General features: G+C 40.5%; 2 protein-coding genes across 17 annotated transcripts in view; one reads left to right on the plus strand and one right to left on the minus strand.

Annotated features, from left to right (window-relative positions):
- Positions 1-22,420, minus strand: part of SOSTDC1 (sclerostin domain containing 1) — a 56,926-nt gene extending 34,506 nt beyond the window's left edge. For 5 of the 9 annotated variants that reach the window (XM_027574231.2, XM_027574237.1, XM_027574235.1 and 2 more), the window contains exons 1-2: positions 20,401-20,819; positions 12,499-12,594 (exon numbers count right to left, since the gene is read on the minus strand). The gene's annotated coding sequence lies outside the window, so the exon portion shown is untranslated. Of the gene's footprint in view, positions 1-12,498; positions 12,595-20,400; positions 20,820-20,857; positions 20,969-22,333 lie in introns of those variants that run through there. The other 4 variants (XM_027574238.1, XM_027574236.2, XM_027574232.2 and 1 more) reach the window with 2 other exon arrangements.
- The window catches only part of LRRC72 (leucine rich repeat containing 72), a 56,748-nt gene continuing 52,573 nt past the window's right edge, over positions 20,935-25,109 (plus strand). For all 8 annotated transcript variants that reach the window (XM_027574227.2, XM_027574221.1, XM_027574225.1 and 5 more), the window contains exon 1: positions 20,935-21,191. In XM_027574227.2, coding sequence (XP_027430028.1) covers positions 21,066-21,191 — 126 coding nt within the window. In that variant the 5' untranslated portion in view covers positions 20,935-21,065. The remainder of the gene's footprint in view (positions 21,192-25,109) is intronic.

The raw sequence follows: 25,109 nt of genomic DNA on the forward strand, positions 1-25,109 counted from the left end.
ATTCTATTAGGTATGAGGCGAAATCTCACTGCGATTTTGATTTGCATTTCCCTGACGATTACTGCTGTTCAGCACCTTTTCATTTACCTGTTGGCCATCTTATGTCTTCTTTGGAAACGTGTTTATTCAGGTCCTCTGCCCAATTTTTAAATTGGATCACTTGGCTTTTTTGCTTTTGAATTGTATGAGTTCTTTTTTTTCATATTGACCCTTTATCAGATATAGGAGCAGCAAACATTTTCTCCCATTCTGTAGGTGGCTTTTTCATTTTGTTGATGGTTTCCATTGCTGTGTAGAAGGTTTTTAGTTTGATGTAGTCCCGCTTATTTATTTCAGAGTATTAACTTAATATCCAAGTCATTTACTTTCTTAATTGTGAAAATTTTCAAACTTACAGCAAAGTTGAAAGAATTTTATGGTGAATACCCATATGTCCATTACCTTTTACCATAATCTTATCATTAGTTTTTTACCATACCCAGGCCCATTTTCATAAACATAAAACAACTACCAACCCTTACTCATCATAGTCTGACACACAGGTGACCTTAAGATTTTCTGCTGTGTTACCTGTGTATGCCCACCAGACAAGAAAATTTGGAAAAACTTAATATTCTGTTTTGTGAACTATAATGACAGTAGAATGAAAAATAACAATGACTATAGTGGATTGAAACATGTGAAAATCCATGAATTCATACTAAAACTTTAAGAAAAACTCATTGGTCATCCTTGGAGGTTTCTACTACCAATCCACCGTTCTGAAAATGAATCAATAAATTGAAAAACAAAAAGCGCTTTTTCTGTTGTGCTGGTACGAATGGTATTTCTGGGTAACACATCGTTGACAAGAGAAAGTTATTTATAGAGCTAATAAATACAGAGAGCTAATAAATACAGAGAGACTGCAAGAAAAGTCACCATTTTGCAACCCTTGATGGAATAAAGAAATTAGGCAATATCAAAGGCACTAAACCTTTAGGGAAAAGGTGGATAAGAATGTTACAACAGGATCATCTGGCTGGTGACTCCTGAATCTGCAGATCCTTCTTAGGATCACCAAAAACAGGGACACCTGGGTGGCTCAGTCGCTTAAACATCTGCCTTTGGCTCAGGTCATGATCCCAGGGTCCTAAGACTGAGTCCCACATTGGGCTCCTTCCTCATCAGGAAGCCTGCTTCTCCTTCTGCCTTACAGCTCCCCCTGCTTGTGCTCTCTCTCTCTCTCTGACAAATAAATAAATAAAATCTAAAAAAAAAAAAAAAAAAGATCACCAAGAAGTCAGAAGACATTGTAGGTCCCCTGAATGATGTAATAAGATGTACAAAATGCCATCTATAAAGTATTTCTTTAATAGGATGTTAAGAATTTAATGATCTATTTTGTAACAAATGTGAACCAAGTAAGGAATTTTACACTGACCAGTAACAAAATTGACTCTCTTTTGAGAAAAATGAGATTCCTTTAAAAATTTTTGCAGTTAGCCAATATAAAATTACTGGAGCATAACTTTTTTTTTTAAAAAGCAAGACTTTTTGTTTATTTTAAAAATATACAGTAATCTTATAATAGTGAAAAGTTTTTAAATGATTTCCCACTTCCAGGGATTCTGAGAGATTCTGTATTCTCTCCCTCCTACCCCAACTTCCCCTCATCACCGAGTTAGGAATCTTCATTTAATGGCAGGGGTTGGGGAGACAGCAGACAGAGAGGAAGCAAGAGGTCCCAGGACATCAAAGAGTGAGACGCAGAGGCAGAATGAATGTGGGAGCTGCCCCGAGCCTCCTCTACCTAAAAAATCGCCATTTTTTTTTTCACTACAGTATATAGAGACAAAGCATCAAGGGAATCATGCCCAGACAGATTTCTGGCAGGATCTGCCTATGACTGGAAGAGACAGAACAGGGAGAGGATCTACTAGATCCGAAGCAAGCAGATCAAGGAGAGGAAATAATGACACTCTCAAGTGGGGATTGTAGATTTCAGGTTCCGGGAGCATGCAGCCCCTCCATCAGCCTCTGTAGACAAGCAGGAGCTTTCCCTAAACATGGAGGGCACAAGTGCCTCACTTCTTGGGAAGGCTAAACAAAGCTTCATTGGGTAAGTCACTGCAAGGAGTCCTGGAGAGATTTAGCTGCAGCTTCAGGTTTCTCAGGGGTCTTGTGGAAGCCACAGAGAAATGAGGTCTCACGGATTAGGCAAAGCCTCCTGACAGAGGCAAGAATTTGAGATTAGAGAAGAGACACAAGTGGCCAGAAAGGGTGGTAGTGATGATGAACAGAATAAATGAGCAGAAGTTAGGGCAAGTGCTGCCCAGTGTGCTGATCTGGAGGGTGGAGTCTCTGTAGCAGGCAGGGAACCAAAAAAATGCAGAAGGCTAGAGAAAGATGAGAAAAAAGGAGAGAAAGTGTCAGGGGGTAAAAAGGATGTTAGGGGGGAGAAAGGAAAAGCACATAAGCATGGAAGTAGATACTATAGAGTATAAAGATACTTTATACTTCAAAAATAGAAAACACTTACCCCTAACATACCCTAGTAGAATTACATTGAGGTACAAATATCTAGGTAGACTCAGGTTACTTTCTCCCTAAGATGGGTCATTTTTATGAGATATTCAACTGCTTGAGGTTTTTTCCCTCATAAATGAACACTATTCTTTGCCTTAAAAAACCCTGTAATATAGCCCAATTGTATTATTCAAGGAGAATAAATACAGAAGCAATTTTGCTAGAAGGCTGTTCTTATTCCTTGTTAAGGATTGGCTTCTATTTCAAACTCTGCCCCATGCCATCTGCTCTTTCCTCCCAGCCCGGGCTCAGCATACTCTCTGACGGTGGCTGTCCCAACAACGGACCTGGGTCTCCGCAGACTAGCTGTAGCCTGGTGTGGGAATTCCATCCTTCCCTCTCACCTTTGCTCAACTCCCCGACTCCATTCCAGTGTCTTCCCGATTTTTCATACTTCAGGCTTTGCCTCTCTCTCATTGGACTTTGCAGTATGATTCTATTCACCTAGATGTGACTTTTAAATATTTGCTAGTAGCTTTTCATGCTCTGGCTGCAGCAAGAGAGAGGAGAAGAAGCCCGCACGAATTACAGAATCCTGGCAGTCTTCAGGTGGGTCTGAGCCCAGCTTCGATGCATGTCAGGAGCAACACTATGGCAGGTCAGTCTTTGCTGGGAGGCCCTGCAAAACATTATCTCCTAGACCTTGTTCTCTCGGTCCTCCTGCTGCTAGTTACGGAGGTTACCTGCCTTCATCCGACCCAGCACTAATGTCTAAAAGAGTGATTCTCAACCTCGACTGTCCATCAGAGTCAAGGGGTGGGGCCAGCTTTAACAAATACTGATGCCAAAGTCCTGGCCTCAGGGATTCCATTGCAATCAGTTGGGGTGCTGCCTGGGCTCTGGGATCTTTTAGATCTCCCGATTTTTATCATACAGCCAATGTTGAAAAAACTGCCCTCAAAACATACCCCAGAGTTCTAGTTGCCTAAGTGGTCCTCCACTATTACCAATCCCCCATTCATTTAAACTATGGAGGAAAGTGGACAGGACATAGATAACTAAAATATCATTTACTAATAAAGTAATAATGCTGGAAATGATAGTCAGCCTAAGTGTATCAACATGCATTGGAACAAAGTAGCATTACCTTAGCCCACTCAGATAAATTAACATGTCATCTAAACTGTCCTTTTTGGCTGCAAAAAAAGATGTTCATGTTGTACTTGGCACAATGTAGCACATAGAAAGACTGCGCCTGGGTGGCTCAGTTGGTTAAGTGACTGCCTTCGGCTCCGGTTGTGATCCTGGAGTCCCGGGATCGAGTCCCACATTGGGGTCCCTGCTCGGCGGGGAGTCTGCTTCTCCCTCTGACCCTCCCCGCCTCTCATGTGCTTTCTCTCTCTCTCAAATAAATAAACTCTTTTAAAAAAGACTGAAACCAGAAATAGGTGTATTCACAATAAAAGGTCAAAGCCAGATCCAATTCAACAGTGTTACAAAGTGTATGAAGAGAGGATCTCAGGCAGTAAATAGGGAAGGACCCAGAGCTGTGAGCACAGAATGTGGGGCCACTGATCAGGAACAGGAAAATGGAAAAGACAAGAGACAGTTACTAGATGATTCCAGTGCATTCTAGTGGAAGGAATATTGTACAAAGGCTGATCAGTATCTGCCTACTTGTGCTGTACAAGTATAATTCTGCACCTGGCGGGCTTGCAGGTCCTCATAAAATGTTTCACTTCATTTTCCTTCAAACGTGTTGTATCAGTGGGTGTAGGCTGAGCTATCCTGCAGTGACAAACAATGCCTCCCCCCCAAAATCTCAGAAGATAAGTATCGCAAAATGTCTCAGCCATACTCTCGTCCTCTCATCGGTTGGGAGTAGCTAAGGGGGAAGCTGTCTTTTTGTGTAGTTGTCCTTCGGGAGCCTAGACTGATGAAGCAGCCACCGTCTCAAATGCCGCCCACCCTCATGTCGACAAAATAAGCATCCTGGATGATATTATACTGCCATCTAAATGCTCCCACCCAGAAGTGACCCAAATTATTTCTATTTACAACTCATCAGCAATTATTAGTCACCTGGCCCCATTCAATCAGAAGAGAGCAAAGAATTTAACCACGTGCCGCAAAGGGCGGGGGGTGGGGTTGGGGAGCAGAAATAAGACACACGGCTCAAAGGGTACTACACCTTCACTGGGAAAGAGTCAACTTCTTCCTGTTTTTCACAGACCCAACTATGGACAAAGATACCTCATGTTGTATCACTGAGTTGTATTCACTAAAATGTAATCTTAAGGAGATTTTTATTTTTTATTTAAGTCCCTAGTGCTTAAAACAGTGCTTGTATTATAGGAGAGTTTAAGCAGATTTTTTTGGGTAAATAAAATTCTTGTGAGAAGTAAGAATGGACAGAAAGAAGAGAGCTAATGGTAATGTTATTTAATAAAATCACTATGGCTAACTTGCTCTTCATTATTTCAAAAATCACCACATAAGAAACTTCCAGAGTCAAAGGATTCACCAAAGATATTGGAATAATGCTATCACCACTTCCTCAAATTGCTCCAGAAGGCTTACCCCAATTAAGATCAAGTACAAATTCTGTCATGGACTATGCCCAATATCCCATGTTTAACCACAAATAGCCAAGTCAGCCTTAAAAATTTAAAAAAGGGTGGGGGGGGGCGCGAAGCAAAGAAGATGATCTTGACCTCCGAGATATCGATCTCAAATCAAGTAAGATTTCATGCTCCTGCACCTGGATGGGAAATCACAGTAATTTATATCGATCTGAATTTTTCCTATATTAATCTATAAATTTAACACAACCCCAATTGGACTTTTTTCTCCATAAAATTATTTCTGTTTCAATTTCATCAAGTTTCTAAATTCCATAGGTTATCAAATTTTACCCAAAATGATATTTGCTAAACAGATTGATTTAGGAAAATGCTGAAACTGAGTAGTGAATTTGCTAAGAGATGAAAGCATATGAGGATAACCACACTACCATCTTGGGAGAAGCCTTGGAGTTCTATCCTCTCCCACCTGGGGCCACCGTCAGAGGGTAGCAATGTAGACTTCAAACATGGGGACCTTCCCCCTTTACCAGTCCCCAGGACTCTCCCAGCTATTTTGTGGACCTTGTGACCAGTTAGAGAGGCCTCAGAAGGGCCAGGCTGAGTCTTCCCTCTGATCCTGGGCTCAGGTTCTTGGCTGCATGGGGACAAGATCTGCCCTTGTGCAGTTTAACACCAGCAGGGAGGCCCAGTGTTACTCATATGTTGACAAGGAACATCGTATGATAACTGATATGAAAACAGAAGAAGTTACTATGACAGAAGGGCTCCAAGACTCACCTATTTGACCTGAAATTCTGGAAGTTGGTCCTCGTCGTCAGAAAGTTTCTTTCTGACGATGGTTCAAAAGCAAGAGACTGTCAAATTAACCCTAGCCACTCACTCCCACGCCAAGAACTGAGTCTCAATGCTGTGTGAGGGCCCCCACACCAGCCACCTTCCCAGAACATGATGGAGGTTCCTGAATTCTCCTGAAGCCAGATGAGAAGATTTTGAGTAGACCTTTCATGAGTGAGGGCTGGCCAATCCACAACAGAAGCTCCACAAGGGACAGCTGAGTCTCTGGGACCCATTTGAGCTTTTCCATCTGGTGAGGGACCCTCCACGGTTCCAAGCTCTGTGCAGCATTTATCTGAGATGGGCTGGTAGGCACAGGGTTCCTGCTAACCCTGAAAAGATGAGGGACCCAGCTGAGCACACCTGGCCTAGATATGCCTGATATCACCTTGGAGCTGGTCTGGGCAGCTGATCTCCCTGCATGAAACTGAGATATGAGAGCCCTCGCCTCTAGCCTGTGGGATCTACCCCATCCTCCGAATAGCATAGACCTCCTGAGCATTCTTCTTCAGCTGACCTGTTCAACCTTTCCTTTCTGTTGATACACCTCCATCCCCTGACATTCCTCTTTTCATATCCCAAATTCTGCTCTCCTCACCAGACTGTCCACCAGACTGTGGACATTTGGCTGGAATCTTTCTACCCTGCTTTGGGCATTTATGAGTTTATCCAAATGGTTCTCTTTATAATCCGTAGATGGTCCTTACTCAGTTTTTACAGCAAACATTGTGTGATAAACTAAACATTTTTCCCTGTCAATAAATGCGACTCGATTGCATCATTCTTCAATAGCTGTTTCATTTCCACAGAACGGATGATTCATTAATCCTTTCTCTTCTACAGTTACTTCCCAGTTTTCTCCTATTAAAGATAATACCGCAGTCAGGTATTTTTCCCACAGATCAGCACACACTCCAGAGAGGAAGGGCAAAGGAGCCAGGCTGCCCGGGAGTGGGTCGTGCCTGTTCCACTTCCCCGATGTGTGACCCTGCACCAGGTACTTAACCCTCTGAGCCACATCTGTAGGCACTCATCTGTAAAAAGAGCCTGTTGGGGAAATTTTGCAGGTAACGTAGCAACCTCAAAGATTAATTGCCGCTCAAAGTTGCCTCCTTGCAACGCACTTATGCTGGGGACTGATCAGAGGTACCGTGACATTAACTCGTAAAAAAAAGCAACTATTTTCTTTTAAATTCAGCGTGGGGGCCAACGAGACCACATTCTTATTCTATTTCCAACTTACAGGGATCACTAACCAGTTTTAAAAGTTAAAATGTCCTTTGAAATTGCTATTCTCCATTTCTATAACTTGAGATACTGCTGATGGGTGGGGAAATAGTTATATATTTGTCTTAATGTATGGAAACCACACTTATTAGCTGTCTGTACTATAGTGACAGGGTGCACGCACTATTGCAGCTTTCTATTCTGACACCTTTTTTTTCCTGTGAGTGGAAAAATCTCATTGCTTTTTTTTTTTACTACTTTGTACATAGCTATTTGCCATTCTTTAAATAGATAGCTATTTGTTATTCTTTAAATAGACTGCTATAAAAATTGCATTGAGCAAAGTTTAACTCTTTCTGGAACAGAACACTGTTGGGCCAGCAGTCAGTCTCCGCAGGATGAAGGAGGGCACGGGTATTGGAACCCAAGGGAGTAAAGGAGGTGTCCATCCCTACAGCGGGCCCATACAAGGATTCAGAGCCTCGGCCCATTGCCGGAGCAGCCGCAGGGGTTGGGAGAGGGTAGATGGGAAGACAAGTGTGTACAGTGTGAGAGTTCAAGCCACATGAGGATCATGTCCTTGTGGAAGAAGTGCAGCCAGTGGGTGGTGCAGAAGCTCTAGCAGGGGGAGGAGGGCATCTATGTGCATCTATGTGGGAGTCCAGGCAGATGAGTGTGAACTATACGCTTCCAAACAAAGTGAGGGATGAGTCCACCTGGCAGGGAAACCTGAGAACACATCGGAGTGGATCTGGATTATCTACCGATCCTAGCAATACCACTCCCCCTGCCAGTGACTGATTTTAGGTGGGCATGTGACCCTATTCTGGCCAAGGACACGTGGAAGGGAAGCAGTCAGGAAAACGTTGTCCCTCTCCTAAGGTGAACATGAAGGAAGTCCTCTTCTTCCCCTCAGTAGTGACATATCAGAATGTATACCTGGAGCTGCTACTACTGTCTCGTAAGGGGAAAGGCTAACTGAAAACCTGAAAAGAAAGCCAACATAGAGGAGTGCAGGATTTATTTTATTTGTTTATTTTATAGAGAGATAGCGAGAGAGCACGAGCAGGGGGAGCGGCAGGCAGAGGGAGAGGGAGAAGTAGCCTCCCCGCTGAGCAGGGAGCCTGATGCGGGGCCCGATCCCAGGACCCTGGGACCATGACCTGAGCCCAAGGCAGACGCTTAACCTACTGAGCCACCAGGCGCCCCGAGGAGTGTAGGATTTAAAACGAGCAGAGATCTAGAGCTCTGGTCCTGACTATTTAGAGCCTAGAACTGATCTCCCCCTGGACTTCTTGTTAATGGACGCAAGATATTTCCATGCTGTTTAAACACGTAAAGCTTAGGGTCCTGATATTATAATAAAAACATCATAACTGATGATAATCTCTTTACTCCAAACCTGACACCTGTCCATGACAGTGAGTCTGCTAGTGGCCCTGTGCATGATGAATCAGAAGGACTTACACTCAGGGTTACTGGAAGGAACAATCAAGAGCATTTACAGATAAACAGGATATGATCCAGGGTATGGGAGCTGCCATAGGAAAAAACTATAATTAGACTGTGATTTTCCGATGGGTCTCTCCTAGGTGGAGTTCGAAATGACAGCCTCAGGGTCATTCTATCAGTTAAATAAAGCTTCTTAAATTATCTTAATTAATACAAAGTGTGAACTTGTTATGTTACCATTGCTGTACAGTTTAGGTGTGATCCATATCAAAGTAATAAAATGAAGTTAATAAAAAACAGTTTATTCAAACAAGAATAGTATATGAAGACAATGATGCAGGAGGAAAAAAATAGCTGTAGGGTAAGAAGAAGTTAAGCTCTGGAAGCTAGAATTTCCTAGCAAAGAAACTGTCAAGTTTACCAGTGCAGTAACGTCCTTGGTAAATTTTCTTGTCAAAGGATTTCCGACAAGCAATTCCTGAACTTTTAGAGAAAACATAACCAAAAAAAAAAAAAAGCAAGAGATCATGTCAAAGAACAAAATAATTTTGATAGTAGCAATAATATTCAGCATGGGCCACACCAAGATAAACAATTATGGGAGTGCACATGTAATACTTTGAGTCACTAATTTGCAAATGACAAAGATCGGAAATAAGGGATTTTCTTCACCCAAAGACATCCTAGTTACTAAAGCTATGATACAAAATATAACAAAAGTCAACAAAAGGAAATTGAAAAAGAATGTATAGAGACAGGATGCAGGACATTTTTCACCACCTAATATTATAATAGGTAGATGGATTAACTAACTATACAATCTGACTTCGAAAATATAGAAAAGATTATTTAAAATAATGTTATATAAAGGGCTTAGTTGACTTCCTTTTGTTGAACGGTATTCACACTTTAGTGACAGAATTTTTAAAGTTTATGAGCAAAAGTAGGAATGCAGTAAAATAGTTTTTAGACCACCTACATTTAGCATACATTAAATTACACGACACATTCCTTTTAGTAAATGCTCTTTCTATAACGTTCATTCCAGTTACTGACAGAAGCTGCAAACAGGATTATGATATTTAATTAATTCAAAAATGCAGCTGTACTTCAAGCTCTGGCAGTTATCCAATTACTGTAATGTAGATTTTTAGAGAGAAAGAGAAAGATACAATGCTACCAGAAATAATTTCACATTTTCCTTTCAGTTATTAATTTAGTGGAGGGGAGGGGCAGAGAGGTCAGTAGGCATAAGCTCTAGGCAAGTGTTACAGTAAAAATTAGGGTCAGTGTGGGCCAGACGTAGAACCAAGAAATAACACATATATGTGAAAATGCCATGACATTGTGAGGTTCACCCTCACGATAGTATTACCACATCAACGAACTTGGTTGGACTTTTGATTTAAAGTAGGGAAATCTAATGCAAACTAGCTTAAATCAAAAGGAAAGTATACTGACTTGCATAACCAAACTGCAGTCAACCAAAAGCAGGTGTGGAGCTAGTGGCAAGGGGGGACTACCATTAGACTTGACCTTCTCTTGTTCTGTATGTTAGCTGTATTCTCTTCTACTGTAAATCCACTTTCTATGTAGAAACATGGCTAATAGCAGCTTCTAGGCTCATACACTAATAGCTTAATGATAAGACAATAAAAAGATTTTAGGCAAAAACTCTGGTTGTACTGGCTTCTGTGGTGGACCAGTACTTGTGGCTAGGTTGTGAAATCTAGTTACATTTAGGTCCCCACATTTGGACCAAAAACTGTGCCCAGGGAGGTAGGGTCATGTCCTGCCTATTCTAACTCATTTGTGCTTTAACCAAACTTCTCATTATAAGGATAAAATTCATAAAGACAGATAATAGAATGGTGGTTGCCAGGGCTAGGGGGAAGGGGAGTTATTGCTTAATGGGTTCAGAGTTTCAGTTTGTGAGATGAAAAAAGTTTTTGGAAATGGATGATGGTGATGGTTATATAACAATGTAAATGTACTTAATGCCACTGAACTGTACACTTAAAAGTGAATAAAATGGTAAATTTTAGGGTGCCTGGGTGGCTTAGTTGGTTGGGCGACCGCCTTCAGCTCAGGTCATGATCCTGGAGTTCCGGGGTCGAGTCCCGCATCGGGCTCCCTGCTCGGCGGGGAGTCTGCTTCTCCCTCTGACCCTCCCCCCTCTCATGTGCTCTCTCTCTCTCATTCTCTCTCTCAAATAAATAAATAAAATCTTTTTAAAAAAGTAAATAAAAAAATAATGATAAAGTATAAAAAAGAATACTCAATAGTAATATGCATAGGATAAGTTCTAATTAGTATTAATTAGAGAAGGGGAAGAAACAGTATGTAGAAAATCATCGAGTTATAATGATAACCTGGAGAATGGGAGAAGATATTTGCCAGTTCTGTATCTGACAAGGGTCTAGTCTTAGGAATATATAAAGAACTCTTAGAGCTCAAAAACCAAAACCAAATAATCAAACAAAACAATGTAAAAATGGGCAAAAATCTTGAATAGACATTTCTCTAAGGAAGATACACAAATGGCCAACAAGCACATGAAGAGACTCTCAACATCTTTAGTCCTTAGGGAAATGCAAACCATACTGAGTGCTGACAAGGAACAGGGAAATTCAAACCCTCATACATTGCTGGTGGAAGTAAAATGGTGCAGCCATTGTAGAGAATAGTTTGATGGCTCCTTGAAAAGTTAAACAGAATTACCCTTGACCCAGTAATTCCACTCTTAGGCATACAACAAAAAAATTGAAAACAAGTGTTCCAACAAAGATTTACAAATAAATTTACACAGCAGTGCTATTCACAACAACCAAAAGATAGAAACAACCCAAGTATCCACCAACAGTAAGTGAGAGAACAAACTGTAGTATATCAATATTACTTAGGAATGTTATTTAGCTTTAAAAGGAATGAATTTTTGATACATTGTAAAACATGTATGAACTTCCAAAACGTTCTTCTGAGGGAAAAAAGACCTACCTATATTATTCCATTTATATGAAATATCTACAACAAGTAAATCCATAAATAAAGAGTAGATTATTGGTTACCAGGGTGGGAGGGAGGTAGCAGGGAGGGAGAAACGGGGAATCACTACCGAATGGGCATGATGAAACTGTTCTAGAACCAGAGAGAGGTGATGCTTTCATAACATGGTGAACGTACTAAATACCAATAAATTGTTCATTTTTTTAAAGATTTTATTTATTTATTTATTTATTTATTTATCTGATAGAGACAGAGATTGAGAGCAAGCACAAGCAGGGGGATCAGCAAGCAGAGGGAGAGGGAGAAGCAAGCTCCCCGCTGAGCAGGGAGCCCGATGTGGGGCTCGATCCCAGGACCCTGGGATCATGACCTGAGCCAAAGGCAGACGTTTAACCGACTGAGCCACCTAAAATGCTCATTTTTAAATGATGTTTATGTGAATTTCACCTCAATAAAAAAAAATTTTTTTCTAATGATCATCAGCATATAAACTTTAAGACCCCTTCATTTTCTAGACAGAAAAACCAGGAGCCTTCCAATAAGAATTTCAGTGCTTTTAAGTATAAATACTACTTGACAGGTTATATTCTAATTTCTTAATACTTGACTTTCCACATGGGGTGATTGTTAGGAAAGTGATATCTGCCTTATCCCACTATAGAATATACCTTATGTTTCTAGAGACCTTTTTATCCTTGTTCATGGTATTGGATTATCACTAGCCTTCAATACCTGTTATGTACCTTCTCATTCTAAAAGGAATATACAAGTCACATACATTAAGTAAATACAAGGCCATTGATTTGTATTCAAATAAAGGCAACCAAATATTGATTTCACTGATTAGCACTGAGGTGACTGTTACTGATTCTCTATTCCAACTCACCATGTACAACTTTTCTTTCTTTTCTTTTCCTTCTTCCCCCTCTTTTCCCTTGCTGTTTGCATCCGTCTGAACTCTTGGATGTCCTTGAAAGAAACCCTAATCAAGCAAGGAGAAGCAAAAAAAAAAAAGAGGAAAAACTGCTGGAAAGGCAGAACCTCAGTAGTGATGGAGCCAGAAACTAAGTCTGCATGCACCCCTCACCCATTATCTCCCAATTCTACCACTCTTCGTGTGCTGGCTTTCCATTCCCAGCCCAGCCCCTTTACGTGGCTGGACACATACCTGGCGGCACCTGGTTCACTGCCTTCTCTTCAACTCATTGGGAAGAGAGGGCGCCCCCAACCCGGGCTTCTGGGGATGACCAAATGCATGACACCTGACTCTGGAGAGATGTGACTGACAGCAGTTTATCAGTTCCCTGTCCTCACAGCCCAGGGGACAGGACACTGCAGGCCACGCAGCACTACATGGGGATTGTGCTCTGGAAGACAGTGAACAGCCAGGGCCTTTGGGAGGCAGACTCTGTAGTAACAAGAGGGTGAGATGCCTTGGTTCCTACACAAGAAGGTGATTGGATTGTTGGAACAATTCTCTGAGCTTGCAGGGAAGTGAAACCTGCTACTTTGGGGTAAGCGGCAATTGTATTTGTTCTGTTGGATAAGGATGGTTGCTTGGCTAAGAGATTGTATCTCTAGGAAGGGAACATGCAGTTCAGTCATTTTAGGCCCTCCTAGTTTTAGATATTAAGGCAGCATGTAATACTAACTTCAGGTCTTACACCACATAGCTTCCTTTCCCCTTAATTCCAGCTGGAAAAATCTAGGAGTAATTATTCTGCTTAGCCTATTTTGGATTATATTCCCACCCTTGATACTAGGAGCCTTGAGAGCTATAATTATCAGCCTCCCTGGGCCATACGATCAGGGATAAAGCAGTGCCCCTAAAGAAGGACACCTCTTTTCAAAAGAAGAGAAGATGAGGGCGATCAAAAGACAACAATATAATTCCTAATCACAATTATGTCCCTTCCTTTGCTACTCTCTTCCCTTTCTCTCTCTGCTTCTCTACATTTGTTTTCTTCTTTTTTCTTGTCTTCACCCTCTGTCTTCTCTTTTCTCTCCACCCCCTTCCCTTTTGTTTTTCTTTCCTTTTGCTCTCTCCTCCTTCTCCTTTGTTCTATTCTTTCACTCCCTTTCCCTGATTCCCCCACCGTTTTTAATAGTTCATGCTTGCAAAAGCCACTCACAGCCACCACCTATACAAATAGTAGGAATCTGGTGGCCTTGAGCTTGATTTCTGCTTCTTACTTCATAAGCCAGATCTCTAGGTAAAGGGTAAAGAATTGGGCAAAACCTAAATGAGCTGTTTGTCTATCTTTTCTATCCAAATTTAAGGAAAATTGCCAAACATCTTGGAAACTGTACCCTAATTGTGGAAACACATTTTCCTTCTTTGTTATAATATAAAATGAATTCATGAAACAAAAATTATTTTCTAAAACTTTAGAAGCATTAAACTTGCAATGCAAAAAGCCTCTTCATGTCTTTGTACTTCTTCTGAAAAAGATTTCTTCTGAACTATTTCCAAAATGTAGTGCCTATAATTAAAATGATTGTTGAACTTTTGTCTCCTATTTGTTTTGTGTGAAGAGTTGGTAAAGAAAGCGTCATTAGTAAGAACCTTACAACTGAATAAAGGCAATAAAGGGCACACAGTTATTAGTCAATAAGACAGTTTGGAATTCTGTACCAGGGTAATTGAAACACTTTGGGCTCTAAGCAAATAATAGTAACATCTTTAATGATCCATTTGAATGCCAGTCAGTATCAAGCTGAACCAAACACAATTAAAGTATGTTTAGAGCTATGCGTGCTAACACCATTTGCTTCGTAACTTCCTTTCTTTGGAGTGTCTTATTCACATTCTCCATTCCTTGACAGAGAGTGTGATTTATGGGAGGGATTCAGTCAATTTCAATGCCTGACTGAATGAATGAATGCATAAATGAAGGACGTAGGGCCATGTAAAATAGCTTCCTCATGCAGAAAGAAGAGCTCTTTAAATGGCTTGATGGCCCAAGTCTGGCCACACATGGTAACCCAGGCTTCCTGGAGCTAGTATGGGAGTCTCTTCCTGTCACTATAGTATGTAAATAAGAGCAACAAAAAATCTGTCCCCAAGAATTTTGGATGTCACTGCTAACAGCGATCTTATTATGCAAAACTAATCCAGGCCATAAAGGAAAATGACTTCTAAGCTGAGTCTTCATTCTCTGTACTTTAAAAGTTATGGGAGTATGGAGAAGAAAATCTCAGCAGTTTCAGATGCTTGAGTTAGAAAGAGTCTAAGAGAAACCTGTTATTTTAAGAGGTGAAACGGAACCCCCAACATTTTAAAGTATATATCACATTTGAAAAAGCTTTCACAAAGAGATGAAAAAAAACTTATTGACTTGCTAATAGTATTCATTCAGTGATGGTTTTTTTTAAGTCAACACAACTTAGATTAAGTTGTAGTTTAATAATAAATGTTTTAAAAATTATCTTTCAACTAAATTACCATCTATTATGATAAAAGAGTTAGGTTTATGTTTACATCTAAACATGTGGTTGCATGTAGCTTACATTCCAACAGTAAATTTGGCTTTCCAGATTTAAATATTAATCTGGAAATTGTTAGGATGAGAAATTTTGTCAAATTTTTACTACATATGGTAACAGGGGACAAGAATTCTTTTGAGAAGAACTGAGTTGACCATAGACATATAGCTTTTCAGACCTCTTTGTACTTGTAATTTAAATTCATATATACATATTTAATATACATGTAATACAAAAATAGACATATAAATGTATAATTAGTTACCTATTGCTGCATAACAAATTACTTCAAAATTTAAAAGCTTAAAACAACAAACATTTATTATCTCCATTTTGAGCATCCGGAATCTGGGTGTGGCTCAACTGGGTGCCCCTGGGTCAGAGTCTCCCAGAAGGATACAAGCCAGACCAGGGCTATAGTTATCTGAAGGCTTCAGTGGGGGGGATCTACTCCCAAGCTGACTCACATGGCTATTGGCAGGCTTCAGGTCCTCTCCAGCTTTTGGCTAGTGACAACAATACCTTCTCATGTGGGCCTTTCTCTATGTCAGCTCACAACATGATAGCAAGTTTATCTCAGAGCAGACCATAGAACAAGAGAGAGGGGGCCCAGGACAGAAACCACAGTCCTTTTGTAATCTAATCTCAGAAGTGATATCCCATCCTCCTTCCATATTCTATTTATCAGAAGCCCATAAATCTGGCCCATGTGCAAGGGAAGGGAGTAACACAAGGATGTGAAAACCAGGAGGTAGGGATCACTGGGGATATTTTAGAGGTTGTCTAGTGTGTGTGTATGTGTGTGTGTGTGTGTGTGTGAACATGTATGTATACACACATATGTGCATGCACACACTCACACATATGTGTAAGTATATGTGTGTATATATACACTATACACACAATCCCCACACATTTATATAGAGAATTTATGCTTCAAATGCCTGATTGTGACATCATGTGTATGACAAAACATAGCCCTCCTGCTAGTATTATCAAGACTTCTCTGCCAGTTTAGGATAAATTTCTATCAACAACTCAAGAAGTCTAAATTGAACCCAGTGAAGGAAGGGTTAGTAATTTTAATGATACCACACAATGAACTCCTATGATGGAAATTGATTTTAAAGAATTGTATGACATTTCCACCCAGTTGCCATTTCTAGTTTCAGGCAAGAGGTCTTCTGTCCTAGGCCCCATGATTTAAGAGCCCTGCTCAGGTCTTCCTCTGAACTCACCATCCCCAATCCTGCCCACCCCAAGGGGCAACTGGATGAAACCACCTGGAGTTCTTGCCCCCTCATCTTTTCACACTCTATATCTAGAACCTGATAGGCATGTGCTCCTCTAGGCACAAGGAATAGTTTAAGGGTGGCTATGTGAGGTCATAGATAGAGCTTAGACATGGGACACATTGATCTTGGGAGAAAATGTGAAATCACACAGAAACCAGCACAGGTTTGGAATTGAAAATTATATTATTTGGTGAAGCTATAGTTCTGTCTAGAGGTTTTTAGCTTTTCCAGAGAGTATAGAAATGTTTCCAAACCTGAACCACTTCCTGTTCCTATTCAGGTAGCTATTTGGAGGATTGTGTGTGAATTTTGAGAGGAAATAAGGTATGTAAGGAAGAACTGGAAATGGCTATCTTTCTGCGAGAGTTCAAGAACTAATATATATGGGCAAATTTCCTTTAGAACTATGATGATAAAACATGTCATGGGGTTGTGGAGAGATTGATGCTTCCCTATTAGCTTAGAACCCACCATCCTTCCAATAATTTAAACAATGGCAACACTATCAACATCAGGTGATAGCATGCTGGGCATGGATCCCAGAGATCGGTGAAAGAGTACTTTGGGGACAGAGAAATAAAGTTTATCTCAGCAGTCTGAAGTGTAGCAGGCATTAGCCAGGGAGAGAAAACAAGGGAAGACAGTTGTGCAGGATGCTAAAAGATGACTTGAGTCATTGGGTGACTTCAAGGAATAACCGGGAAATTCTATAGACCTAGCTTGTAGGGCTTCAGTCATTTCGATCTGCATGTTCAAAGTTAAGCAATTAACATGAAATGACAACTCACAGAAAAAAAATACAAAGGACCAATAAGTATTTGAATGACACTCAACTTCACTAAATAAGTACAAATTAAAACATCGAGATAAAATTTTTCTCCAATTAGATTGGCAAAATTCAACAAAATATCATCCTATAGAGAAAGAGACACACATATATACCTCATTAATACCATCAAAGAATTTCACCTGATGTAATACTCAGGATCACAAAGACGCTTCTTACAGCATTGATTATCATAGCAAAAAGAAAAGAAAACTGGACAACATAAACGTCCATCAATAGAGTAATGCATAAATAAACTGTAACAAACATTACAAGGGAACATTATGCAACAATTCAACTCAGTAGTTTGGGTTGAAAGATGGAAGATCATGAGATGGTAAAGAGAAACATGAAAGCTGAAGAACAAATTAGAAGGATGTATTCCATTAAACAACAACTACAACAACAACAAAAACCTACACAGGCAGAAGCAAGTTAGCAAGCCAGTTTCATACATGCTGGCAGATGATAGGAGACTTCTGGGTCAGAGACTAAGGACAGTTTACTACTCACAGTAACAGCACAGCCCGAGTATCAGTATTTGCACCAATTCCAGCCACAAATTCCAAAGGGCAATGAGAAGCAGGCCAGGTGATGTGGTCACGTACGTGGGTGGTGTTAGAGGAGAGGAACACCAAACTTAGAAATCTTAATCTTTCATACTGGGCAGTAAAACCCTGCCTGATCTTATCTTTATTATAAGGGAAGAAGACATTGCCTTTATTATGCTGCTTAGTAAAAAAACAAAAAACAAAAACACACCGACTATTTGTTCAGGAGGTAGACACTACATCTTCCAAGGGTGTTCGTTATAAAAATTTAAAATATAGTGCTGAACAAAGGCAGTCAGTGACTCCTTCTATAAGACTTAGAGTAACCTGAAGGACTCATAGAGAATTACAGGAATTCTCAATATTCCATTTCATTCTCATTTTGTGTAAGCAAAAAAAATTGTTAACTGTCAACTAAAATGATATTTTACCTAAACTTATAACAATGAAAATGTTGACACTGTGCTTATCAAATATCATAAAAAAGATATATTTTTATACATATAAGAATATGTTTTGATTGTGGCTGATATGTTGCTCATTTAATGCAGATTCTCCACAGTAGAAAACGGCTGATAATGATTATTTCATACAATAAATATTTTTCACTCACTTGGAAAAATAGCATCCAGACTAATTATTGGAATTACTCAAGGCAAAATTAAGAATATTTTTTAAAAATTATTTAGCTTTTATGATAACCATCACACCCATAATTTTTTTTCTCACACATTTTCCACTGGAAAATTCTTCTTAAAAAACAATCGCATGTCAACATCTCAACATGAACTTTTACTCTGTGAACAGTACATACTATTTGTCTAGAGGAGTGTTAAATAGTAGATTTTTGAGCTAAACTTCCAACTTGTTCATTTTACTATTGAAGACACTGAAGCCCAGAGACATTAAGTGACTTGAAAATGGCCAACAACTAGTTAATGTCAGAGCTGAGACCAAACCCCACATGCCCTGACTTGGAGCACAGGCTCTTTCTTCTTATCCAAAGCCACATACATGATATGATAGAGCTTTCAAACTGGGGTATGCACACCCCTGCAGGCAATGGCAATATGCCAGGGAGGTAAAGCCACAGGATAAACACAGGGTGTCTTGCTTCAGTGTAAATATTACTCAAAGATTTGAGGGGAGGTAAGGGAGCAACTTTATTTTTATATTAAAACAAGATTGATTGTAAAGCAGAATATACATTTTACATGGATTTTTAAAATTTCAAGCTGAATTCCTCAGGCTCTAATCCCATCTCACACAAGGTAAAAAAAAACAAAAAACAAAAAACTCTCTGCTCACTCTGCTAGGGATACTTCTTTTGTAAAAATTTTGCGCCACCAATATGAGGATTTCTAGGAAGTTCCTTTTTACCAAAAAAGTGCTTCGCTAACCTCCATCTTTGACATTCTGTAATTAAATTTGCATTACTTTAGTCCTTGTGATCAGTTAAATTGTGAATTTTGGGGCGCTTTGGTGGCTCAGTCGTTAAGCGTCGCCTTCAGCTCAGGTCATGATCCTGGAGTCCCAGGATCAAGCCCCACATCGGGCTCCCTGCCCAGTGGGGAGTCTGCTTCTCCCTCTCCCACTCGCCCTGCTTGTGTTCCCTCTCTCTTTGTGTCTCTCTCTGTCAAATAAATAAATAAAATCTTAAAAAAATAATAAAATAAATTGTGAATTGTTTTCAAAGAGAGAATACATTAAGACCTTATAACAAATGAGTTTCTGAGTTCCTTTACTAAGAATAGGGCTTTTTTAAAAATTCTCTTTCTCTTCTTGATAGAGTAAAAAGATTTAAAAAATAAAGGATAAATTTTTAAATGTGATTTCAGTAGACATTAACAGATCAGTAGTTTACTTATGTAAGACACTCTGTAAAAGTATTTTGCATATGATTCTAAAACTCACATTTGTGTAATGTACGAAGTTGAACAAAAAGTATGTATTTCCATTTTTTCATGTAGCAGATACATGAATGATATTTGAAATTCTATAACCCATATTTAACAGCAAAAATGGGAGACAAGAGACCAGAAAATTATTTTATGCATTTTCTCAGTGGATCATTCCTCTCAACTGATTTTTATTTCTGGGATATAAAAACCACTTCAACAATTGTTCTCAGATGATCCCTCCTTCTGTGATAACTTGGAAGACTTCTACCCACCCACCTCTACCAGACCCTAACACATTTCAGAAGTACTAAAAGAGTGTGTGTTTGATTTCCCCGAGACATTTTTAAACGCTCTATTCCAACACCAGCATTTTTTTTTTAATGCAAGTAGCCTGACCTATTTCTAACAGCTACATTTAATTCTAGATTGCAAGTTCAAATTTGGACCCAAGAAACCAGTTCATTCAATTGAATAAACATTTACTGAATGCAGTGTACTAGGCCCGGGCAGAAAATAGTGATGACACGGAGAGAATCCTGCCTCCAAAGTGTCCCAAGCTAGAGGGGAACAAAACTCACATAAATAAGATCATAACATAGCCTACACAAGAGGTTCTAAATTAAACAACAACAACTTGAAGATTGGAAAAAACTTGTCAAATAGTGGCTCAACTTACCCATTTTCTGCCAGAGGGAGGACTTCTCAGCTACTAAACCAAAATGCACTTACCCTTCACTATATGATCAGCCAAGAGTTGCGCCTGGGATCTGGGGCTCCTTGATACTGCCACCTCCACCTGCATCCTGGGACTGGGGCTAGGATGAGCCAAGTAAGACACTGGCCTTAGTACAAAAATGTAAAGCAACCAAACTCAGCAATCAAAACAAACGTCTTATGCAATATTTTTTTTAGAAATTCAAAATTAATACAACAGCATTCATGAAGAGCAGAATGTCAAAATTTTAAATAAGGGCAGGATGAGCAGTCCTAATTTCTTTTTTCTTTTTTGCTTCAGGCTCCGCTAGGATTCTGCAGGGCATTCCTTCACCCCCACCCTCCACATGTGGCCAGTGGTACATCTCATCTTCAGAAAGCTAAGTTTTCTGATATTTAGAGCTCAGATCAATGAAATGATTGTTAGTGGGTGATTGACAATGGGGTGCTCTGACGTAGCTGATCACCTGACCTCTGGCACCCACAGCAAGCTTCACCACACACGGGAGAAACGTGACAGTGTCCTAGGTACGACACGGTGGGCACTGCAGGACTACACGTGAAAACGTCATAGAAGGACTGGCTTCAGAGCTTCCCTAGTTTGGATTGGCTTTTAAAGTCGCCGAGATGGCGGTAGCTGTTGGTAACGGAACAATGAACTGTGGGGCTGGGTTGGGTGGATGGTAGGTGCTGCTCGCCTCCCTGGTGCCCTGATGGCCTGGGACCTGAACCGTCTGCCCCGCATCTCCCTGCACTCTACGAGCCTAGTCAGGGCTCCGGAAGTTGCCCTCGAGATCAGCCGCAGGGTAAGCGTCACCCCCTTCTCCGGGCCACGAGCCCCCCCCCGCCGGGTCCCTGCGCCAAAGCCCCAGCCAGCTCAAGGCTGCCCCTGGGGTCGGCTGGAGGGGGTGGGACAATGGCAGACCCCCGGCCCTCCACTGGGGCGAGAAGTCTGTCAGCTCCAGGGTAGGGTTTGGGGATACCTCTGATCCCCGCTGGTGGACTTAACGTGAACCTTTTCTGGCTTACCACCTGCCGCATATGTAACAATGGCCGTTTAGAGATTAGATAATAAAGCCCTAAATTTGGAGTCTTGACTCTCCCACAAATATAAATAACCCAGAAATGCCGTTCCCCTAAAGTGCAAGTGGACACATGGAGGAGGAAGGTTTCTTTGATGAGCAGTACAAGCAGCGTTGAGGGCAGTTAAGATCGAGGCTTCAAGAACGCTTGAGCGGGAAAAGCTGTCAGAATTGTTGGCCACAGGAGCTAGCCAAGGGCTGAAGAGTTCTAGGAAGTGTCTGGGGAGCCTTGGGGCTGCCCTGTAACTCAAGGCTGGGGCTTCCGTAAGGATCTGAAAGCTACTCACACTGAGTCCTGATGAAGCTGCGGTGCGTGTGGGTTGCATGCAGCTATAGGAATCTATCATTGCAGTACCTGAGTCAGCAAAGAGAATGTTTTCTTCTATAGATTTTCATACAGACTTCACTCTTCTGGGCTTTTATAATCCCACAGTTTTCAAATACGTTTTTTTATCTAGATCCTCAGGAAACGGGCAAGGGAGGAAACCTCTGTTCTCCCTGTGCCAGAATCATCCACACCCCACTTCCATGTTGGATTGTGTTTGGTTCCCTGTTTGGTTAGTGAGTTAATTTGAAATCTGACTGACCCCCCCGTGCCCCCCCCATCAGACAACTCTAATTGTCCGAATTCAATACCTCTTCTGAGTAATATCCTCTACTCCCCTACACAACACTGCAGATTCAAATTCTACCTTCTTGAAATTTGCTTTCTGGGCTCCCACTGTGCTCTTGTTTCTCCTTCTAACTTTGTAACCATCCCTCCAAACCTCCTTCCTTCTGCTTTCGCAGCTTGACTCCCTACTCTCTCTAAATGTGTACACTTCCCAGAGATCGAACCAGGGTCCCACTCCCTTCTGTACACCGACCTGACTGGCCAGGCTGTCCATTCCCAGCCTGATACCTCTGCTGAGCTCCTTTCTTCCACCAGCAGCTTTCTGGTGGACGCCTTGACCCGTGTGTCTCACCAGGACCACAATTTCAGCGTTTCCAGCTCAATTCATCTTCCCTTCCAAGTCACTTCTCATCCCCATATCATCACATTAGCATCACCACTTGTGACTTTGCTCGCCCTTATTCTCTGCCCCATTATTTGCCAGTTTCTATCAATTGTCTCTGCACACCCTCTGTCACATCTGCTCACTGCTCCTTCCCACTTGCCACTCTCCTGGCGCCTTGCCTTGATCGACCAGAGGCAGCCTTGCTTCCTGTCTGCAGTTCTCTGGGCACCTCAGCCCATCATACACATTGCTGTTGCAAAGTTGAGGCCTTGCTGCGTCAAAAGATCCATGGGACCCAGGTGTGCATAGACAGATAAACAGAAAAGCAAAATGTAGTGTATACCTACAATAAAACATGATTCAGCCTTAAAAAAGAAGGAAAGACTGACACGCACTACAATTTGGATGAACCCCGAAGACCTTATGCTGAGCTAGATAAGCCAGTCTCACAAGGATAAATACTGTCTGATTCCACTTAGATGGGTCACCTGGAGTAGTCAAATTCACAGAGAGAGAAAATAGCAGGGTGGTTGCCAGGGGTGGGGGGAGTGGGGGGAAGAGGAAGGGGAAAATGGGCAGTGAGTGTTGAATGCATACAGTTTCATTTAGGGAAGATGAAAAACTTCTGGAAATGGATAGTGGCCATGGTTCCACAGAACTGTACAGTTAAAATAGTAAATTCCGCATTCTATATATTTTACCACAATAAAAAAAATAGTTCAGGGAAAGAATGCTTGTTGTATTCATTTAGATGAAAGGAATATGCTGCTCGTGAAGTTGTATGTTGATTGGGAACTGCAACTGCTCCACCACGGATTCACTGAAATTTGAAACTTCTTGGCACGTTTTTGGGTTCTTTGGTACTTTGACATTAATACTTGTTACTAGATTCATATGAAATTTTTGGTTGGAAAAAAACATACCATGATAAAAAGCTGCGTAAATAAATAATTATACCGGGGATTTACATATTCTGCTGAAAGTTTCAATTTCCTTTTTTATCTCTGAATTTTCAAAGTTTGACTTAAATCCTTAAATATTCATTCCATGGCTAAAATTTTCAAAATTTGTATTAATTTCTGAAGACTAACCTAATAGGTGCTTATTTTAAAATATTCAAATATTATTTTTATTTTTGTCAAATAATTATTTTTAAATGTATTGCTCAGAACATGAAAATCCCACATGATTTCAAGTGATAATTTTATTAACAATTTGGAGTGTGTGCATTTTGTATGCATATAAATGTCATTGGTGGTACAGTTGGTTAAGCTACAGGCTAAGGTCATGATCTTAGGGTCGTGAGATCCAGCCCCACATGGGGCTCCACAGTCAGCACGGAGTCTGCTTGAGTTTCTCTCTCCCTCTCCGTCTGCCCTTCCCACTTGTGCGCTCTCTCTCTCCCTCTAAAATACATAAATAAATAAAAAATAAGTGTCATTGGTAACAAAAATAGTGTTAGACATATACCATCAATGGCATTTTTACTTTTGGATGTGTAGATATCTATATCTATATATTTTTAAGCTACTACACAGGATTCTATTGTGAAGTTACATGTTAATCTAACCTATATTCCCATTAATATGAGGTATATTTCACAAATGTAGATAACATATGCTGAGATAAACAGTGAAAATCAAATCGTGTATGTGTGCACACGCACGCCCTGCTATACTTTGGAGTGCTGGATGTAGAATGGCAGGATCAAGTTAAAAGCACATTTATAACTTTCATAGTGGTTTGCAAAGTTTTAATTCTACTTTGACTGGTCTTTGATATCCCAAAAACTTTGACACAGCTGAGATTGACTGTGTATAGTAGAAGCCAATAGTTTAGATGTTTAAGTTAAACCATCCAGACCCAGATGTGGAAGCCTCCTCCAATAGGCTTTTTCCAAGCCCTAAATTCATCTTGCTCTTTATTGAGTCACAAAATACCCTGATGGAAATGCCTCCACCTGAGCCAGTGAATTCTCTGAGCCCCAAGATTCAGCTTGTGTGAGAAGGTAACAAAGGAAGTTTGGGATACAAATTAGCAGCGACACTTAATCCCTAATATATCTATCTTTCTCACTTCTTTTGATATGTGTTCATCCCATTAAGTAATCTAACTTTTATTAAAAGTCTTCTACTAAATAAAAAAACTCTTGTCAAAATTTCATCAATCGCTTGCTGACATCACAACCTCACCCCCCACAACAAATCCCAACTGAAATTTGGTCACTGTTTTGACTCTGATAATTGTCAGATTCCAGTAGTGCAACAATTATACTTCCCACTTTTATTGTGTCTTGTTAGCTTTAGTCCTTCATGGCAAATTATAGATGGGCTTTAATTTTTCCATATCATCTTAGGCCATGTGGCTTGTAAATGTTATTTTGTAATCTAGCAAAGGCTCTTAAGAAGAAAAAGCAAAGCGCTTAAATTGCTATTGTTGGATTTGTATTTTCAAAACAAAGCCTATGGGAATGAAAATTACTCCCCAGCTAAAATTTCCACGGTGCAAGTATGTTAGTAACTGGTGAAAAATGAAGACACGGTTCCTTTGCAAAGAAAGGGAAATGACATTTATTCACTGATGCATTCGTCTGACATTTATTGAGAACTCAGTGTCAAGCACCTATATGATAATGTGCATTGTA

The sequence above is a fragment of the Zalophus californianus genome, chromosome 12, assembly GCF_009762305.2.
Source record: "Zalophus californianus isolate mZalCal1 chromosome 12, mZalCal1.pri.v2, whole genome shotgun sequence".
Lineage (NCBI taxonomy): Eukaryota > Metazoa > Chordata > Mammalia > Carnivora > Otariidae > Zalophus > Zalophus californianus.